Here is a 21,755-nt window from a genome sequence, read left to right on the forward strand (position 1 = left end):
GTTTCCTTTTTTTTTTTTTCTTAGTTATGGGCAGATTAACTCTATACAAGATTGTCAAATAGATGCCCCTTTGACATCTTGATTCCCAAATAATTTTTTTCTTTTTTGACACCAGGCTCCCAAATAGATTGAAATTTTTCTGTTAGAAGAAAGTTAATAAACCACAAATACCTTAGTATAAATCAACTACTCATGCTTTGTTGTTATTGTTGTTCAGTCACAGAACCTTTCGAGCTCTTTGTGACCCATGGGCTGCAGCATGCCAGGCTTTGCTGTCCTTCACTATTGCACTGAGTTTGATCAAACTCATATCCATTGAGTCAGTGATGCCATCCTACCATTTCATTCTCTGTCACCTGTTTCTCCTCCTACCCTCAATCTTTCCCAGCATCAGGGTCTTTTCCAGAGTAGACTCTTTGCATCAGGTGGCCAAAGTATAGGAGACTCAGCATCAGTCCTTCCAATGAATAGTCAAGGTTGATGTCCTTTCAGTTCAGTTGCAAAGTTATGGGTAACTCTTTGTGACCCCCCGGACTGTAACACACCAGGCTTCCCTGTCCATTACCAACTCCCGGAGCTTGCTCAAACTCATGTCCATCCAGTCAGTGATGCCATCCAGCCATCTCATCTTCTGTCTTCCCCTTCTCCTGCTTTCAATCTTTCCCAGCATCAGGGTTTTTTTTCCTAAGGAGTCAGTTCTGGGCATCAGGTGGCCGAAGTATTGGAGTTTCAGCTTCAGCAAGTGTCCTTCCAATGAATATTCAGGGCTGATTTCCTTTACGATTGACTGGTTTGATCTTGCAATCCAAGGGACTCTCAAGAGTCTTCTCCAGCACCACAGTTCAAAACTATCAATTCTAAAGTACTGAACCTTCGTTATGATCTAACTCTCACATCAGTACATGAGAACTGGAAAAATTAAAAAGCAACAACAACAAAACAACCATAGCTTTGACTGTATGGACTTTTGTTGGCAAAGTGTTGTCTCTGCTTTTTAATCACTGTCCTGGTTTGTCATAGCTTTCCTTCTACAGAGCAAAAGTCTTAAGTTCATGGCTGCATTCACCACCCACAGTGATTTTGGAGCTGAAGAAAATAAACTCTGTCACTGCTTTCACTCTTTCTCCTTTTATTTACCATGAAGTGATTGGACTGGATGCTATGATCTTAGTTTTTTCACTGTTGAGTTTTAAGTTAGCTTTTCCATTCTTCTCTTCACCCTCGTTAACAAGCTCTTTAGTTCCTCTTCACTTTCTGATATGAGAGTGATATCATCTGCATCTGAGGTTGTTAATATATCTCCCTACAATCTTGATTCCGGCTTGTGATTTATCCAGCCTGGCAATTTTGCATGATGTACTCTGCAAAGAAGATAAATAAGGAGGGTGACAATATACAGGCTTGTCATACTCCTTTCCCATTTTTGAACTAGATTGTTCTATTTCTGGTTCTAACTGTTGCTTCTTAACCAGCATACAGATTTCTCAGGAGACAGATAAGGTGATCTGGTGTTCCAATCTCTTTAAGAACTTTCCTTGTTCATTGTCATCCACACAAAGTCTTTAGAGTAGTCAATGAAGAAAAAGTAGATGTTTTTCTGGAACTCCCTTACTTTCTCCATAATCCAATGAATGTTGGAAATTTGATCTCTGGTTTGAGAGTGTATTTATCTGTGTGTTTTTTTTTTTTCCTGTTTTATTAGATAAAATTGACATAATGTTCAGTTGAACATTAAGTTGTACAGCATAATGATTTTATATATATATAAATTTCATATAAATATAAAAATTATTTATATATAAAACATATATATAAATGATTTATATATATGTTATGATACATATATATACTGCTACTGCTAAGTCACTTCAGTCATGTCCAACTCTGTGTGACCCCATAGATGGCAGCCCACCAGGTTCCCCCGTCCCTGAGATTCTCTAGGCAAGAACACTGGAGTGGGTTGCCATTTCCTTCTCCAATGCATGAAAATGAAAAGTGAAAGTGAAGTCACTCAGTCATGTCTGACCCTCAGCGACCCCAGAACTGCAGCTCTCCAGGCTCCTCCATCCATGGGATTTTCCAGGCAAGAGTACTGGAGTGGGTTGCCATTGCCTTCTCCAATATATCATATATATATATGTTTATATATATATATATATATATATATATATATATATAAATAAAATATAATGATTGCCACAATAAATTTAGTGAACATCTATTGCCTCATACTGGTATAATAATTAAAACGATTCTTTTTTTTTTTGCAATGAGAACTCTTAGGATTTACTCTGTTGATAATTTTCATAGATAAATACAACAGAGTTAATTATATTGATTGTGCATTATATCTCTAGTATTCATTTATCTTATAACTGGAACTTTGTGTCTTTTGACTACCTTTGTTCCTATACAAAGATACTAAATTGTTATTGACTATGTTACCCCTCTGTACATTTCATCCTTCTAACTCATTTATTTTGTAATTAGAAGGATCAGATACTAAACTATACATTTTCATTAAAGGTAATAAATAAGACTTAACATAAAGAAAAAAAGAAAGAAGAGACCCTTTTCAAAAGGCCATTATTTTATTTGACTAAATAATCTTGTTGCTTTACAAAGAAAAATAATTATCTGCCTTTTAAGAGGTTTAGGAAAGAAAAATAAGGGCTATAAGCTTTGTTTTTAAACTGTGTTATGTTTCATGAATAACATTAAAAATTATTGCAATGGTAAATATTCCTAAAAGCAAGACTATGTTTCTTTGGAAATTCAAGTTTCTGAGATACTCAGAGCATACCTTATTTTTTTTAATATCCTTGAAAGGTAAATCAATGTCTCCAAAACAAGAAGAAATAGTCTTTTGGGTGCTTTCAAGTATATCTTATTCAGTAGTCATAGATGTACTAGGAAATGAAAAAGCCAGAACATAGATAATTGTTGCTTCTAAAAAGTAAAGTTTTGTAATTATTCTAATTCACAAAATTTTAACTGCTCCAAAGTTAGTGCAAATATAGTTATTGTTTCAAAAAATATTTTTAACCTAAAGATGCCTCAGCAGTTTGCATGGTAGAAAATCATGTACTTTGGCTCTTTATCTGCCTTCACTATGAATTATATTAGAAGAATAGTTAAATAAAATGTTGGTTAAAAAGGTCCAGATATTACTGTGTATAGTAGTCTTCCAGCTTTGTTGTTTCTGATGGATTTTCCATCACAGTTGATCTGTGTTTCTTTACTATATTTCTAGCTAGAGCCAAGTGTTGAACAATTACGCTATATATCTTTTTTGTACAATTTGCCAATTTTGGTTATTTTAGAACCTAGGTGTTCCTGAATTGTCCTTGTGAATCATCACCATTCTGCAGAGAAAGGACTGAAGAAAGAAATGATTTATGTACTGAAGCATCAATGTGATTTTTAAACTACATAACTCAAAGATATTTTTACCAAAGACAGGGAGAAAAGCTTTTTCTAGGGGATCAAAACTGCAGTATCTTTAAATAAATAGAAGCCATTAAGCCATTTTAGAAATATTAATTATTAAGAAAGTCAAATTTTATGAAGAAAGTTTTTTACAGGCAATATCTTAAATAGTACTCTTTGTCCCAATAATTTTAGGCAGCTACTTTTGTACTGCTCGTTTCCAAGTTTTGTTTCCTTATGCTTTTTCAATTGCATAGTTTCTAGAATGGATTACTTTTAGCCTAAACTCAGTTAAATATAACTTAGAAGTACTTCTATAGCATCCTCTTATCTAATGGGAAATAAAAAAACAGTTACTGTATATAAAAGAGTATCTTGCTCAAATTTCATTTGATTTCATTGATGTGTGTAGATTTTGAACACTTTGAAAAGTATAGACAACCAGAGGATGGAGTGTAAAGACTTCTAGGTGAGATGTGTATGGTTTGTGTGGCTTGGTCTTCATTCATTTTCACAGGTCTTAATGGGACTATTTTTTTCCACAACAACAAGAACAACTTGGTTATTCTTCCCACTAAACAAGACTCTCTTTTTTTCCTTTGTTTTTACCAGTTGTCTTAATTAAATCACCATATTTGATTGATTTAATTATCTTTCTACATCAGAAAATGTGTGCTGTTATTTGTGTAGACATCTTTAGGAGTCATTCAGTTTAATTTTTTAAATGAAAAGTCTTGACATTATTATAATTTAAGATGACACTTATTTTTATCATTATAAAATATTCCAGATATATAGAAAGTACACTGAGAGTTAGAAATTGACTATTTGAATGATAAGTTTCCAGTACTCTTGCCTGGAAAATCCCATGGACTGAAAAGCCTGGTAGGCTTGGGGTCCCAAAGAGTCGGACAGGATTGAGCGACTTCACTTTCACTTTGTTTTATCTATTCATATGCATTCTGTTTTATTAGGTTACTAAAATAATAATATTTATTGAATAAAATGAATATGATAAAATATATGTTATCATTGTGTTAATATTATATATTTATATAAATTGTTACATATATATGAATCAATAAATTAGTATATTAATGACTAAGTATAATAAGTTCTGTTATAAAATTCTTTAATTATGGGAATCTTAACAGAACCTGACTTACTGACTTACTTTTTTTTTGTTTGTCTAAATACATCCTTTATTATTCTATAGTTAAGGACATTACTGAAACCTGTTTAGGGTTTCCTTTTCTGTTGAGGTACTGCCACTAGGAAATTTTCAATTTCTTTCTTTTCCTTGACATTTTCTTTCCCAGGCTGTTGGTTACTGATTCCCAGATGTAATTGCTTTTTAGATTTTTCCCATGTTGCTCAGGTCAGCTTCTATAGTGATAGGGCTAGAAATATGATGAATGGAACATAAAGATGATTTCATTCTTGTTTTGTTTAATTCCTGTTGACCGTTTTGCCTACTAGTTAAACCCTGGAAGTTGAGGAAATGTTGCTGATATGAAAATACATTTCTTTACCCTAAGCAGCAATACCCATAGCTCCATCATATACTTGTTTTATAATTCCTGAAGAATAGATGTTATAATGATTATTATTTCTACTAAATTATACATATTTTATTATAAAGATTAAATAGAGTTTAGATATAATTTTCTTCCCCATGAAGAATATACTTTGAGGTACAAGCAGCTGTCTTAAAAGTTGAGTTTTGTAAAATGACTGTTTCATAATTTGGTAGCTACCTGTAAATGCTATACCATCAAAATATTAATATAAAAATGTATTGATGCATTCAAATTTTTAATCTGTGTTTTGGTGTTGTATTAAACCAGACTATGGTAGCTATTGATTTTAAAACCATTAAGTGTATATTTAAATAAACTCTCAGTCATATTAAAGTTACAGCATAAATATTGCATCATATGCTACAACCTTAGAAACTCTCCCTTAGCATTAATGGTCCCTGACTCCCTTTGGGTATTTCAGGAATTGATACTCCATAATGGGCCATTAAGGAAGATGTTTAATTTGAGACCTATCCAGGTGCACCCTACTGAGATGAGATAATTTCAAAACCTCTGATTTTCCTCCTGCCTAGTTACTACTGATACACTAACTGCAAGGAATGAAACATAGCAAAGTTATCTGTATGACTCTTAAAGGGCACTACATTTCTTTCATAATCTCAAGAACAAGGCATGTAGAATATATAGATATCCTTATGTTAGGAGGTTCTAAAGGAATTATTTTTAGACCTTATCTGTTACACATTTTTTTTAATCCACTATTGTATAGTAATCTCTTTATTATCAATACTTGTTTAAACGTCTTTTGAAAAGATACATACTGATCTTTTTCTTTTTAATGTGAATATCAAGGGTTTAAAGTCAAACTGTTTATATGAAAGAGATGAATGGGACTGACTAGTCATGATAACTAAACCCCAGTGAAACTCTGATATAAGCATCTAGCTCATAACGAGATTTAGCTCCCCCTGCATTCCACTTGGTTTTGGAAAGTCTTCAAAGAAACTGTAAGTAGATGTGTAGTTTTTTTTTTTTTTTTTTTTTTCTTGTGTGCCTGAAGGAATTGGAATAGAATGATAGAATGAATTTGATATTACTACCTCAGTTCTGTAGCTTTCTTATTCTAGAATTTACTTTTAATTAAGTCAGTTATTTAGTAACTGTCATTGTTTTCAGAGAAGTAGTGTTAAGATTCCCCACCCTCCCCATTCAGCCTTCTAAACTCATTCTACAGCTTGATATGAGTCTAGCATCTAAGTTGACTTTTAAAGTTTATTGTTCCCAGCTATGCAAATAGCTTTTTACCATTGTCAACTGTATTACTATCTGCATTGGTATGATATTTTTAAATTTTGCTAGAGAAAACATAATCATGTTTTCTATTTCTCCAGCAAACCCTGGTACTTAATTTGTAACTAAAACTTACGCTAGATAGAATATATTATCATGATTGTCAATTATGAAGTACCCAGGTGATTTCAGTTATAAAATTGTCAAAAAGAAAGCAACATAAGACAGTACTAATCTATCCCAATCATGGAGTCAGGGCAGAAAATAAAAATCCAATAAATATTAGAAATGTTTGAGGTTCGTGACCTAATCACCTCTCAAAGCCCTCACCTACAAATTCCATCACATTGGTATTTGTATTCAACATATAACTCCTTGGGGAAGGGGGACAAACATGCAGTTTATAGTATGTAGGTTGTAGAGTCAGTAGTCAATGGGAGTGATGAGAGAGAGTAGGATCTTAAGAATGAAAGTACACACCATGTATCTAGACTGCTGCTGCTGCTAAGTCGCTTCAGTCGTGTCCGACTCTGTGCGACCCCATAGACGGCAGCCCACCAGGCTCCCCCGTCCCTGGGATTCTCTAGGCAAGAACACTGGAGTGGGTTGCCATTTCCTTCTCCAATGCATGAAAGTAAAAAGTGAAAGTGAAGTCGCTCAGTCATGTCCAACTCTTAGCGACCCCATGGACTGCAGCCTACCAGGCTCCTCTGTCCATGGGATTTTCCAGGCAAGAGTACTGGAGTGGGGTGCCATTGCCTTCTTTATTCAGGTGCAAATCTGAGCATTTATTTTTAGCTTTGTGACCTCAGCAAACTCTTTAACCTCTTGGTCTTGCAATTTCCTCATTTGCCAGTTAGGAATAGCAATAGCCCCTTTATTTGAAGTTGTTACAGAATTAATATTAATGTTTATTTTTAAAATAAATTAAGGGTATTAAAACAGTACCTGATAGTAAGGAATCAGTAAATGTTCATTGTTATTATGAGGAGGACTATTATTTTGCCTCATGCTCTAGATTTTGGAATAGATTCACCTTCTCCTGTCAGAAGTAGAATTACTTACTTTGAAATAGAAACCCGATGAATCTGCATGTGTTAAATATAGCTTGCTTGCCTTTGTTAATTTCTACTTCCCTTGGAAATAGAAACCAGTCCTTGAATATTATCATAAATGACATTATAAAACAGTTGTTGATTTTTTGAATATCCTTTTAAATAATGGCTGTGTTCATCAGGCTTATTTTTAACAGCTAATATTGATGATAAAAGTTTGAGATTCTATTGATGACAAAAGTTTTCATTTGTAGAGACCATAGTATCTATTTTACAAATCATCTACATGAAAAGAGTGTGAGATCTGGTTTTCAGTTTTCCTTATCTCATTTCAAATAGCATTATTTCTCAAACTGGTTGCATTAATGCTATTATTTATACTTAGGTTAATTTCAAACTCACTGATTTTATTTCCTATTGAACATATCAATGGAGGCAAATATCTTATCCAAAGCCTATTGGAAATAACCAGATGCTTTGTAGAATCTCAGGGAAAAGGTTAATTCAAGGACACTTTGCAAGGAAATGATCCTTAGTAAAACATCAATCTATTTCATGGTTAAATGATATGCTGCCCTAAAGCTAAAAATAGCATTGCTCATTAAATCCAAATTTGTTCCCAAACATTAATAGACACTTGTTAGATCATAACATCATCTGAAAGACAATTAGATGGGACTTTTACTCTAGAGGACTTTCTTATAAAAGTTACCTTTCTGGATTACCTGTTTTCTTACATAATATCAAATTATGTTTGAAATATAATTATAAGGCAATATGTGTTTTACTTAAGCAGTAGAAAATACTTTGTTAGGATTTCAGACAATGGGTAGAGACTTAGCATTTCATTGTTTGAAAAGTGTGGTGGGTAAATTAAAAAAATTAATTGAATACAAATGGATCTTTTTTCTTATCACTTTGTAGTTTGTGGGACAATAGTAGGGAAGGAATGAGGAAAGAATGAAGACTTCAGGAAAGTTATAGTGAAAATGTAGTTTTACTTTTGGACTATTCTAACTCTAATGTTTTTTTCCTGTATCTTCTTAACTATCTTCTATTTTTTTCTTTTTATTTTTCATCCTGATTTATTCTTTTTCTTTCCACCCTTACAAAATATATAACTTTGATATTCTGTAATATGAGAAATTGTTGTCTTGACTTTCTTCAAGTAATCTATACTTTAAATCACAGTCCTACACTTGGAGGTGACTGTGAACTCCCAAAGTTCATACTCCGGTAATATTGTTACTAATACCACTAGCCTAATTTTCTTTCCTCTCCATTTTCTTCTCGGTATGCCAGGACGAATTTAATCTTCTAAAAGTGTGGTGTTTACATTATACTTTCTGATTCTATCCCAGTTCTCACACAACCAATCATCCATTCCTATTGAACACTCTTCTGTCTCAGTCACCACCAAATGTAATCTCTTCTACCATTTATAATCCTACTTTTGAATATAAAACCCTTCATTAAATCAAAACATGGATTTTTCTTACATTTTGAATGCCTGCTCTTGCCAGGTATCTTTATAGGTCATGTATGTGTATAACTTTTATTTAAGCCTTCTAACCATATGGTGGAATAAGTATTAATTTTAGGTGTGAACATTAGAGTATAGAAAAATTAAGTCATCTGCCTGTGGTCATACAGCTCACAGCTTGAAGAGAGAACTTTAAAACTTTCTCACTCCAAAGCTCATATTATGCCTTCTATTCGTGCTGATTCTGATGGCTCTGTTTAATACTTGATAATAGGAGTTTTTTTTTTTTTTTAATGTGCAGAAAAAAGGGACTAAGAAAGATATGGCCGCATCTAGTTCTAGGTCAATTCAAACATATACTTAGTGTATGTGGAATTTCTTCCAGGTTGTATTTGTCTTGAATGTGTTATAAAATATGCATCTGAACAGATAAGTAGCAGAGTTAAACACATAGTCTATTATTTGGTTGTAATACACTTCTGAGTGCACACCACTGCCATTGTATCTGAAAGTGTGGTAATTTTCTGAAATCAGTATTTTATCTCAGATAGCATAACAGCTGCTTAGAGATGTTATGCAAGTTTAGAACCCTGATAAATGCATCATATTATGAAAATGCAAAGTCTCTGATATTTTTGTGTGGTGTCATGTTAGGTACTACCTAAATACTAATTAGTTTATTAATTTGACGGTTCACTTAATACTTCTATTTTATTTAATATCTTAACTCAGTTTCTCTATATCAAACCAAAGATGATTCACATAAATTACTTTCAGAGCAAAATGCTCAAATGTTTAAGAGTAATTTAGAAGATTAAAAAAATTTTTAAATATACTTTGTATAAATATTTGACTTCCCTGGCTGCTCAGATGATAAATAATCTGCCTACAATGTTAGAGACCCAGGTTCAATCCCTGGGTTGGGATGATCCCCTGGAGAAGGGAATGGTTACCCACTCCAGTATTCCTGGGGCTTTCATGGTGACTCAGAAGGTAAAGAAACTGCCTGCAATTCAGGAGACCTAGGTTTGATCCCTCCGTGGGAAAGATACCTTGGAGAAAGGAAGGGCTACCCACTACAGTATTCTTGCCTGGAGAATTCCGTGAATTGACTAACACTTTCACTGGAAATATATACCCTCATTTTTGAAAGATAATGTTTGCAGTGATTTTTATTTATGCAAATTGTGCTTTTAAAATAAAGAAATTAAAATTTCAAAATTCATCATTGGAAACTAAGTAAATTGAATTCAAATTCTTTGTATAGCTTTCACAACCTTTTCTCTTCTACCCAAATCCTTCTTTATATGATATTCCCTTGCTCCTTACTTACTCAGTAGACCTCACATACTAGACAAATTAGAGTTCTATAGCATGCTGTTTTTTATCTGCTCTTAACTTTCTTCATAACAACTCATAACCTAGAAAAATCCTTCTCCAACCACTGTTTAGTCAAATTTTATCTACTCATGCTCTAGCACAAGTATCCTTACAAACTTAAAAATTCCATAGTCTACTCAAATGCACTCTCATTTGAGAAGTTATATATAATAATTCTCTTGGCAAGCAGCAAGAAAACTTTAAAGAAAAAGTACTCTTTTTTAAGTTTTAGACATTGTGCTGCTACTGCTAAGTCGCTTCAGTCGTGTCCGACTCTGTGCAGTCCCATAGACAGCAGCCCACCATGCTTCCCTGTCCCTGGGATTCTCCAGGCAAGACCACTGGAGTGGGTTGCCATTTCCTTCTCCAATGCATGAAAGTGAAAAGTGAAAGTGAAGTCGCTCAGTCCTGTCTGACTCTAAGCAACCCCATGGACTTCAGCCTACCTGGCTCCTCCATCCATGGAATTTTCCATGCAAGAGTACTGGAGTGGGGTGCCATCGCCTTCTCCATTAGACATTGTAAATTATAGCTAATATTTTTAAAATATGTATTTTACTCAATCTGATCTTTAAACCTTATTTTGCTTCTACTCAGTGATCATTAACACCAGACGTTTAAATATTTTATAGGATGGTGATTGGGAGAAGTTGTGTAATAGTCATCTAATTTTTCATTTTACTGCTCTACTTCTTTTCCCTAAGAGTTAATTATAACTTGGAGCATCCATTCACAGCAGAATGAGTCTTCCATGTAGAACCATGTTAGAAAGACATGTTTGTGAGAATAGATACCATGTATCGTTTTATAGGACATGGATTATGGAGCACTGACCTGTATGTGCTTATGATTATATAATATTAATAAATCATGGAAATATTGCCATATTAAATTTGAATATTTAGCACTTAAACTCCTTATCTAAGCATCTATGCATAATTAAATACTCTATTTGAAATATATTTTCCATCCTTGTTAAATATTTCTCAGAGACACTTGATTCTTTTTGGTTAATATGGATAAACTTTTTTTGAAAATGTATCACTTTCATTAAGTTACCATATGTCAGTTTTATATTGCTAAGAAGTTAATATTTGTTAATGAATGTAATTGCAAATCATTCAAATTTCAAAATCTGTCTAATAACCTGGAAGAATACAGATTACACTCAAACAATATTTATAAACATTTCTAAAGTAAGAGGATTTTTTTTTGCGGGGGGGAGGGCGGAAATAGCTGCAGTTTAGCTATTTGGAATGGGGAAATGTTGCTGAATGGGAAACTGTTGTTTTATAATTAGCAATGGTGTTATAGGACTATGTACCAATCAGTTATTAAAACAGTGCCACAAGGCATTTTAAACATTCGGCATGTGCCAAACATGTAAAAAAAATCAAGCTCTAAAAACACTTAAATGGCAAACATGTAAATATATAAAATGAAATGTGGATTAATATAAATTTTTAAGGTAGATATGAAATGCAATTTGTAGTTAGCAGAATTTGTAATAAGTGAATATTTAACCGGTGGAACCAATACAATATTGTAAATTAAAAAATAATTAAAATAAATAAAAAGAGGATATAAAAACATTGTAAAGAAGATATTATAGTGTCTTTAGTAGGTTATTATGAGGGAAAAGTACAATAATGACATGCAATTTAATTTGGAAAAGATTGAGGTTAAGATATTTTATAGATATGTACTTAAGAATAGCTTAAAAGTAGAAGCAACAATTCCAAGATGAATGGCATTCACAGGCTAATACTAATCTTTATTTAGAGTATAGAAAGATAGCAAATATAAAATAAAATTTCAAATATGATTTGAGAAGGATGTATGAAAAAATTAAATTGAGAAAAAATTATGCCATCAGAATTTAAGGTATCAGTTTCCTCAAAGTAAATCAATGTCCAAGTTCAGAAGAACTTTTATTTCAGCAGTAACAAAAAAAAATAGTTTTAGCATATAATTATGCTAGATATGAATTAAGTTTAATCTGAATTAAATAAATTTTATTAAATTTTAATCTGAACAAATAAGGAATTTTCCATGTAATTTATGAGGAAAGATTTTACTTTCATAAAGCATTTATAGAATGTTTTCCATATTGTGAATTTTTTTTTAATGTTTAGTTGAAAATGAGTCAAATCACAGTTTCCTAACTATAATCTTAAATATTAGTGATATAAATTAGAACACTTTCATCAACCTCAATTTTTCCTTTATAATATTGTTAAGTGTAGTGAAGTTATATAGTTTTGATGGAGGACAGATTACCTAATCAAGATAAATATATTCCTTCCAAGTTTTTGAGAGCTTCTCTGGTGGCTCAGACAGTAAAGAATCTGCCTGCACTGCAGGAGACCCAGGTTTGATCCCTGGGTTGGGAAGATCCCCTGGAGAAGGAAATGGCAACCCACTCCATTATTCTTGCCTGGAGAATTCCATGAACAGAGGAGGTTGATGGGCTACAGTCCATGGGTTGCAAAGAGTCCTTCATGACTGAGCGACTTTCACTCACTCCAGATTTTTGATACCATAACAGGGAAAACTGTCTGCCATCTTCTGATAATCTTTGATATATCTTAGAAACTATCTTTCAGTAGTAATTTTTAAAGCAACTTAATTTTAAATTAATTTAATATGTTTTATTACTAGAAATTAATATCCTAAGTAACATAGTGTGTTTCAAACAAGAAGAACATACTGAAAATTCTTTTTAAAAAATAAAATCTTACATTGTCTTAGTATCCATTACTCATTCATAGCTTTCTTTAGGACAGTGCGCATCTATCTCAAGGAGACTGTGTATGATTTTCCTAAATATGTAAGTGAGATTTAAGGTGTGGGAGTCAAGCATATGGTCTGTTCCTCAGTTCTGAAGAAATTAAGGAAACAAAGGAATTGGTGAGTGACAAACAAGCATTGGTAGACATGCATGATGACATGACATCTCTGCATCATGCAATGTGTGTGCTAAGTTGCTTCAGTCTGACTCTGTGGACACTATTGACCATAGCCCGCTAGACTTCTCTGTCCATGGGGATTCTCCAGGCAAGAATACTGGAGTGGCTTGTCATACCCTTCTCCAGGGGCTCTTCCCAACCCAGGAACTGAACCTGCGTCTCTTACGTCACCTGCATTTGCATGTGGGTTCTTTACCAGTAGTGCCACCTGGGAAGCCCCAGTAATTTATGGTATGCTAATCTTCTCAGCAAAATACAGGTGTATATTTTTCTCTTATGCAGTTGAAGAAACTGAAATTCAGAGAGCTTTGTAAACTTGCCTAGCACCAGAATGTTCAGTCAGCATGTTTTTAAGTCCTTTGCTGTTTTTTTCAAAAGACTTTTTGGCAAGTTGTGTGTGTGTGTGCACATGTTTCTAGAATATCTCACTTAACACATATCACATTTTGCACAGCACTTTAAATTATTGGTGAGTACACCTTCTGGCATCCATATTTTACTAGAAGTTTTTTAAAAATAGTGATATTTTAGACTCTCAGCCACATTCTCCTATTTTGACCCATAGTATTAACATAGAGCTTTGTACATGGAAAAGTTTAAAGAAATTCTTTAGAGTTGGAAATATATGTTGAACTTGACTTGTCAAATTCTTTTTGTTAGTAGTAAATTTTTTTGAGTAATCATTTTGTTCAAGAGTTATTTAATGAGTCTTATATCTTTTCTTGGTTTTTCTCCTTTATGTGTTTTTGAAGAGCTATGTTTCCAAAATGATTTGAGTAAAAATCCCCTTTATATGAAAACTGATTGGTTTGGCTAATAACAACGTGTAATTGGAAAAGAAAAACATTCCAAAAAGTTTTCTTTCTTTCTTTTTTTTAATGTTAGTATTGAAGGAGTAATGGCTTATTTTTCTGTAGATTATCAACAGTCTGGTCTGGAACATTATCTACTAAAATTTCTATATTATTATTTGTACCTCCAAATTAGCATATTATTGTGGGACTGTGAGTGAAAGGTCCATGGATGGTGAGGCTAGAGTGTGAGAACATGTCACTGTCGTCAAATAACAGCTTCCATTCATCTAAATTCCTTTCCTCACCTCTGTTTACACACAGGTGTTTACATAGTAAACAGTACATGGTTACACTGTAATTGTGAAAACAAATTTTTATGCATAAATCAAGTTCAAAGTAATCTTAGTAGACATGACTTTATGCCCTGCCATGATATCCTAAAATAAGTCATTATTATAGATAATCACTTTCTTATACTTCCTATCATTTTCTCCTGTCCCTTCATCAAGTTGAAAATACATGAAATAAACTGCTGGTTTTCACTAAAACTGGACTTAATTTACTTCATAATTGTGTTACTCATATTTCACTATGGAAATAATTTTTTGATTCCTTCAAAGGGTGCAATATTATAATTTGTCCAGTTTCCTTTTAAGCATGTCTATCTTCTTCTTTCTCTTTGTCCCTCCAGACCTACTTCATATATCCATGCTGTTCCTTTGTTCTTTACTCAGCACAATTGGGTAACATGTTTAAGCAAAGCCTAAGTCTTTCATCAAAACTTGCTATATTTTGTCTATTCCTTTCCACAAGTAACACCCCTGATTATGATCATAAGTAAGTAAGTGTTATTCGCTCAGTAGTGCCTGACTCTGCGACCCCATGGACTGCAGCCCACCAGGGTCCTCTTGTCCATGATATTTTCCAGGCAAGGATACTGGAATGGGTTGCCATTTCCTTCTCCAGGGGATTTTCCCAACCCAGGGATCGAACCCGGGTTTCCTGCACTGGAGGCAGATTCTTTACCAACTGAGCTATAAGGGAAGTTCCATACATCTTGTTTATTTCTACCATAGAGAGAAGAAAGAGCACTGATGTTGGAGGCAGACGTTCAGTTTGAAATTCTTGCTCAGTAACATGTCTGATTTCCTTCTCAGTAGACATGAGACAATATTATCTGCATGATAGATCTGTATGGATAATTTAATCATATAATTGTGTAAATACCTATAAAATTAGTTGTCATATGAAAAGAACTGAAAAATGTTAATTCTTCTCTTTATATTGAGACTTCATGTATTATGATTTTCCCATTACAGGAGAAGTTGTGGGAAAAATTTTTCTACTTTAATTACATTCTCAATAGTATCCACCAAGGAAGATATTTAGTATATATTTTTGAAATAGTGAATAAATAACTCACCTAGAAGAGTTGCTATTAAATTAGTATTGTATATATTTATCTTCTTCATACACGTGTGTGTGCGTGTGTTTGTGTGTATTTGTTTGTGTACATATACATGTCCCTTGATGCTATAGAGGGGAAGAAAAGATAATTGAATGTTGAGGGGGATTGTTTACTTATTGATGGGTCAGTCAATTTATGTATCCTTATTTAAGTATCCATAATCATATTCATGTAAAAGAAGGCTATTTTAAATTAGTACCTGCTTTCAAATTTATTTTCAGAAAGAGTTATATACTTGTGACATGACAATTAAATATAAGTTCTAAATGTTTTCTTATAAGTCACAGTGTTAATTAAAAAAACAAGCAAAATGTTACACAGAAATTCTTTTCACATTATTTATCTCAACCTCATTTTTTCTTGTCAATGCTTTCTCTGTTTGTAAAAGTAAAATGTTATGAGAGTGTTTATTATGAGCTTAGTTTTTCTATTATGTCTGTGAGTTTAGAAAGAAAATTATTATATCTGTTGTTTCCAGATTTAGTTTATTCCATGCCTATCTTTACAATTGTGACTCAGTAAATAGTTTTGCTTGAATTTTCAAATGTCTTGCTTCTTACACAACCACATTAAAAAGTAAAAGTAAGATAAAATTGAAAACTCATGAGATGTATAAGAATTGTTAATATATATAGCACTTTCATACTTACTGTTCTGAACAACACATATTTTTATGTATTGCATATAATATGTGACAAATTTTAACATAGTTAATGTTCATGTAACCATATGAATTAAGTAACATTGCTTCCCCACCATTAACAGACAGGAAATCAAGGAGCTGAATGCTTAAATGACTTACCCAAAGTCTTAGTACTAGTAGAGTTGTGTGTATGTTAGTTGCTCAGTTGTGCCCGACTCTTCGCAACCCCATGGACTGTAGCCTGCCAGGCTCTGCTGTCCATGGACTTCTCCAGGCAAGAACACTGGAGTGGGTTGCCATTCCCTTCTCCAGGGGATCATCCCAACCCAAGGACTGAACCTGGGTCTCCTAAATTGCAGGCAGATTTTCTTTACTGTCTGAGCCACCAGGGAAGCCCACTAGTAGAGCTAATAATTCAAATTAGATGGTCTTGCTTCAGAACATGTGCTCTTACTTACATACTGTGAATAGTAGTGCCAGAAATTCAGATAAATCTGTGTAATTTTGCCTTATAATGAATGTGAGCACTTCAGAAATATTTTCCAATGTGTTTTGATAGAATGAAGGTTATTATAATCCTCAGTAAACTATCTCTATTTTGAATATTTCTTTCCAGAAAAAAATTTAGATTTATACTCAAAATATGAAATATATTTCACACTATTTCACAATAGTGAAATATATACTATCAATAATTACTTGAATAGAGGGAAAGAGAGAGGAAAGAAAAGAAAGAAAGAAAAGGAATACCTAGTTAGTACTTGATTGATCAGTTTTAAAGATGTTCACTGTAAAAAACAACATCTTCAAAATTGAGGTCATGTACCTTCAATACTTTTACTTTCTAACATATATATCTGCAAACTTTAAAGAGAGGGCAGCTATATCAGTTTGATTCAGTGAAATAACTTTACAATGCTTAAAATTTTTAGTGTCTTCTATATGTATTTAACACTTTTAAGCAAAATTCGTCATTTTGAGTTGTAGGATCCTGGAAGATAGGTTGCATGTTTTATTCAATATTTTGCCCTATTTTCTTAGCACTGTACTTTGTAATTTAGAGGACACTCAGTAAACTTTTGCTAAATGAATTGATTATGATTGAGCATAATTAATTAACATAAATTATAATTTTCACAAATTTAATTACAAAAATAATTAGAAAAGTAATATAGTTAAAATTTAGAATAATTTCTGAATTATTCTCAGGGTCTAGAATGAAAGTAGGACTCATACATTTAACTTTTTTGTTCACACATATAGTAATCATAATGAATGGTTTTTTAAAAACTTTTCTGTTATTAGTAAAAATTATATTTGTGGATAATATTTACCCTAAGTAAACACCAAATGTTTAAACCTATTGACAAATTATACAAATTAATTATTATACTAATGAGTATAGTTTATTTATATTAATTTGTCCAGTGAGACTGAATTACTTGTGTCAGTAAGTTTGGGGGTTGGGAAATAAATACTGTGGTAATACGTAAGTTAATAATGTCTTTTAGGTTACTTACTTATTTTTATGTATGATGTGTGTATTGATTACAATGAGGAAGGGAGGAGGTATACAGATGTTCTTGTCAGCAAGGAAACTTTCAAGGAAATGATAAAACCTATATTTAATAACTTTTTTTTTTTTCTTGTTTGCAGGATTCTGAATTGGGTATTGGTGTTTCTGTTTTGAAGAATATTTCTTTTTGAGCTGTTTTATTTTTAATCATCCATCTTGGGATACAGAAAAAGAATCAGAAAGACACTTATTTTAAGTTTAGAATACTCACTCCTGAGGCATCCTCACTGCCGAGCTCACGACAATGTGGCCATCACAGCTACTAGTCTTCATGATGCTCTTAGCACCGATAATTCATGGTAAGACTTTTAATTATATTTTTCTGTGACACTTAATGTTGTCTCAGTAATTTACATTAGATCCTTTATTTTAAATTTTTGTGCTATGATTTTTCAGTTTTTGCCTACCATGTAATAATAGCTGTAAGTAATGTACTTTAAGCTGTAATAAATAGAATGTTGAGTTTTATTTCTTAAAATACCATTTAAAATGTGTATCTAACCAAATTATTTTTTTAATTTCATGTTTTATTATTTTTTATCACCCTTAAAGAGTATCATTTAAATTATTAACTATCATTTATTATGAATTTAAATGACCTGTTTTGCTAAGTAAAATAGCTTTTAATATAGTAAATGCCCTTTCGAAAGAAAACACTCCCAAATTCTACTTTCCTGAACCCAGTAATTATTTGTTTCTGAGTGTTTAGTAACATGCTCAATCCTTAACACACAAAATTAAATTGAAACCTCTCATTAAGACAGAATTGTGATATCCCTTTTAACGAGAAAAGAGATAAAAAGCATTATCAAAACAGTATCAACATAAGCAAAAATGTATTTTTCCTGAAACATGCTAATATACTCATGAAAGACTGTATACATGTTCATTTAGACATCTTGGTACTTATAGCATGAGTATGATAGTTAAGAAATAATCTATCTTTCTTTGCAAATTTTTATAAAACATCTAATTAGTCAATAAATAAGCAAAACAAATTCTGTACCACTTAGAATAATATTTATTTAATCCCTCTAAAAATTGCCAGATTAAAGTCTATACATATGTTACTTTTTCCCAATTTAAAGTTTTCTACTGATTATCATTGGTTTTGCCCTTAGATTAAAATGGCATAATACAGTCACTGTCGCATATGTTAATGATAATTATAGCAAAGAAAAAAGGACACAGCTGTACTTGCCACTGCTTAGGAGGTCTCAGAGTATTAGAGTTTAGCAGGCAGCTGAAATGACTTTTTAGCCTCCTTGGCTCATTTTTGGTTTTTAATTGACTGTAGAAATCTATTGTAGTTTTTCAGTGATGCAGTTCTTAATTTGACTCATTCATATGTTTTAACATGAATTGCATTCTACTGTCATTATAAAAATGGGATAAAATCACTTGTCTTTTGACATTTCCCCTAAAGTTTCCCTGCTTTCACAACTTTATTTCTAACAAATTGCTATAAGATAGTGCTTTTTTAAAAAATAAAAGTAAAATTATACAACCATCTCATTTTAAACAATGTAAAATTGTTAAATATTTCAAATTTTTCCCTCAATTCTTATACTGATGTGACACTTGCACATTCATATACTTGGGCATGTATAACATTTTGTGATATGGCACAGTATAGGAATTATGTTCTTTTAAACAAATGCTTTTCTAATTGTCAGTGTACCTAAAGATGATTCTACTTAGCCTTTTTGATATTATGAAAATGTCTCACTCGTAAGTTTATTTGAAGATTAAATAAATAGGATATGTAAAAAATCTAGCACAGAACATGACTGATATTAAGTGATTGAACATGTTAATTTCCTTCATCATACTATCTACCCTTCCCGTATATTTTTGTTCTAGTAAATTGTAACAGCTAAGAATTAGCTTACCCTGAGAGCTTCTTCATTTGATACTGATATTCAGGAAAAAAACCTCTTAAGTATATGTACAATTCATGTTTACAAAGTCAGTCTAAAATTGTACTATTAGAGCAAGGTAGGTTAAAAATAGCAGAAATACACATTGTAAGAAAGACTTTCTTTTCAGAGGTGCAGTTTCTGGTCTCCTAAACCTGACACCTACTTTGTACCTCATGGGTCCCAAAGATCACTGAGCCTTACACCATGATTCTTGAGTTGAGACCTGTATTGAATAAGCATACAGAAACACACATATAATCTCTTCAAGCAACTCTAATAAGTATTTAAAAACTAATAAAGTACAGAAACTATTGACCCTGGTATATAAAAATATATAAAATATTTTGACTAAAAAACTAAAATAATGTTTTCATTTTCTGTGAACTACTTTATATCATCCTATGCATATCAGGCTAAACAGTATAGAAACTTTCCACTTATAAACTTTATTCTTATTACCTTGTGTAAGTATTTTAAAATTTTTCACCAGAGAAAATACAAGTCAGTTTTGACTGCCTTCTGTGGAAGGCTTTCTCCATTGCCTTGTGATGCCACTTCAAACTTGTAAATGAAGGGCTCCATGTAAGCAGATTTTTTGAGTTCAGCTTGCTCATAAACAGAAAGTGTGTGTGCCTTTGATCAGTGCAGAAATATAATGGAATTAGACATTTTTGGAGTCCCCACCAGTCTTGGCTTGAAGGAATACCATATAGCTTGAAACCTGAGAGGACTGAAATAAAATAGATGTCTTAGTAATAGAGGTACTTTTTTTCCAAAACATCCCTGGATAGCATGTCCTTGCCTACTGTTGATGCAACGCCTAGCTATATTTCTTCTCCTGATCAGAGAGAATTAACTTTTCTGGACATGACCCAAATTTCTGGCCTTTTCTCCAGAGTATATAATAATGATGACTACTTCCCTGGTGTCTCACACAGTAAAGAATCCACCTGCAATGCAGGAGACCCGGGTTTGAGACCTAGATCAAGGAGATCACCTGGAGAAGGGAATGTCTACCCACTCCAGTATTCTCGCCTGAAGAATTCCAAGGACAGTGGAGCCTGGCATGTTACAGTCCATGGGGTCACAAAGAGTTGGCCATGACTGAGTGACAAGGACATAGTGATTCAATAGCCATAAACTTTAAATGTATTTGGTACAATTAATTATCACAGCATTCTCATGGGTTTAATATTACTTATTATTATCATCACTACTTTGTATATAACTTTTTATAGTGAAAGTATTGGGGTACCAAGTGACCAAACAACTTGACTAAAGTTGCACATGAGACCCAGAGAGGTCTTAAAATGAAGGATTTAGCTTCTTGAGCTCTGGTCTTAACTGCAGGTAAATAATCAGTTCCTATTAAAGCCATTCTTCCCTGTAGAAAATTCCACATCAGCTCTCCTGGTTCTTGTGAACAGATGAGGTAAAAAGGTAGATTTCTGCCTCTTCCATGTTCTGGGCATAGACCAACTGGGCTTTGAAGTCTTAACAGATCTGAGATAAAATTTCAGCTCTACTGCCTACAAGTTCTGTAACAGTTACTTGGTAAATTAGGTAACAAATAACATTTATCATAGACTGTGAGTCAGATGACTGTGCTAGCTACTAAAGCTATGGTAATGAACAAGGGATTCTAAATTCTTCCCTCAAGCTTATAGTAACTTAAAATTTGTAATCCTGCTTTTCATCTGTAAGAACAAACACTCCATGTAGGGTTATTTTAAGAAATGAATGATATACACATAGTTCTAACATAGTGCTTGGCACTCAGTTAATCTTTTTTCTGTTTTATTTTCCTACCCCTAATTACTTTGAAATAGAGCTAAACCTCTCAGCATTAGATAAGGAATATATACAATTATCCTTATTCTTACCCTGAGAATTGAAGTCTTTTGCTACTAGAACCTCAGCATTTTGATTTTGCCAGAAAATTTTAATACTAGAATCTAAACAAAATTATTGTCAAACTGATTATATATATCAGATATATATATAAAGACTTAATATATAATTGTCAGTATATTATATTTTAGTATATAATTCTCTATTGTCAGTGGTAGTAGTATGTAATTGTAAGTGATGCATTTTTTGCATGATTTCTGCATGGGTAAAATTAGAAACTAAGCTAAATAATTAATTCTGAATAATATTTACACTAGTTGAGTAATCTCCCACATCATCCTAGAGAGTCTGGCC

The 21,755-nt window shown here is 32.6% G+C and overlaps 1 protein-coding gene across 21 annotated transcripts in view; it reads left to right on the forward strand.

Moving 5' to 3' along the window:
* The window catches only part of ADGRL3 (adhesion G protein-coupled receptor L3), a 943,166-nt gene that overhangs the window by 341,513 nt on the left and 579,898 nt on the right, over window positions 1-21,755 (forward strand). For all 21 annotated transcript variants that reach the window (XM_070791494.1, XM_070791493.1, XM_070791500.1 and 18 more), the window contains one exon: window positions 17,709-17,927. In XM_070791494.1, coding sequence (XP_070647595.1) covers window positions 17,873-17,927 — 55 coding nt within the window. In that variant the 5' untranslated portion in view covers window positions 17,709-17,872. The remainder of the gene's footprint in view (window positions 1-17,708; window positions 17,928-21,755) is intronic.

The sequence above is a fragment of the Bos indicus genome, chromosome 6 (assembly GCF_029378745.1).
Source record: "Bos indicus isolate NIAB-ARS_2022 breed Sahiwal x Tharparkar chromosome 6, NIAB-ARS_B.indTharparkar_mat_pri_1.0, whole genome shotgun sequence".
In the NCBI taxonomy this organism is placed as follows: Eukaryota; Metazoa; Chordata; class Mammalia; order Artiodactyla; family Bovidae; genus Bos; species Bos indicus.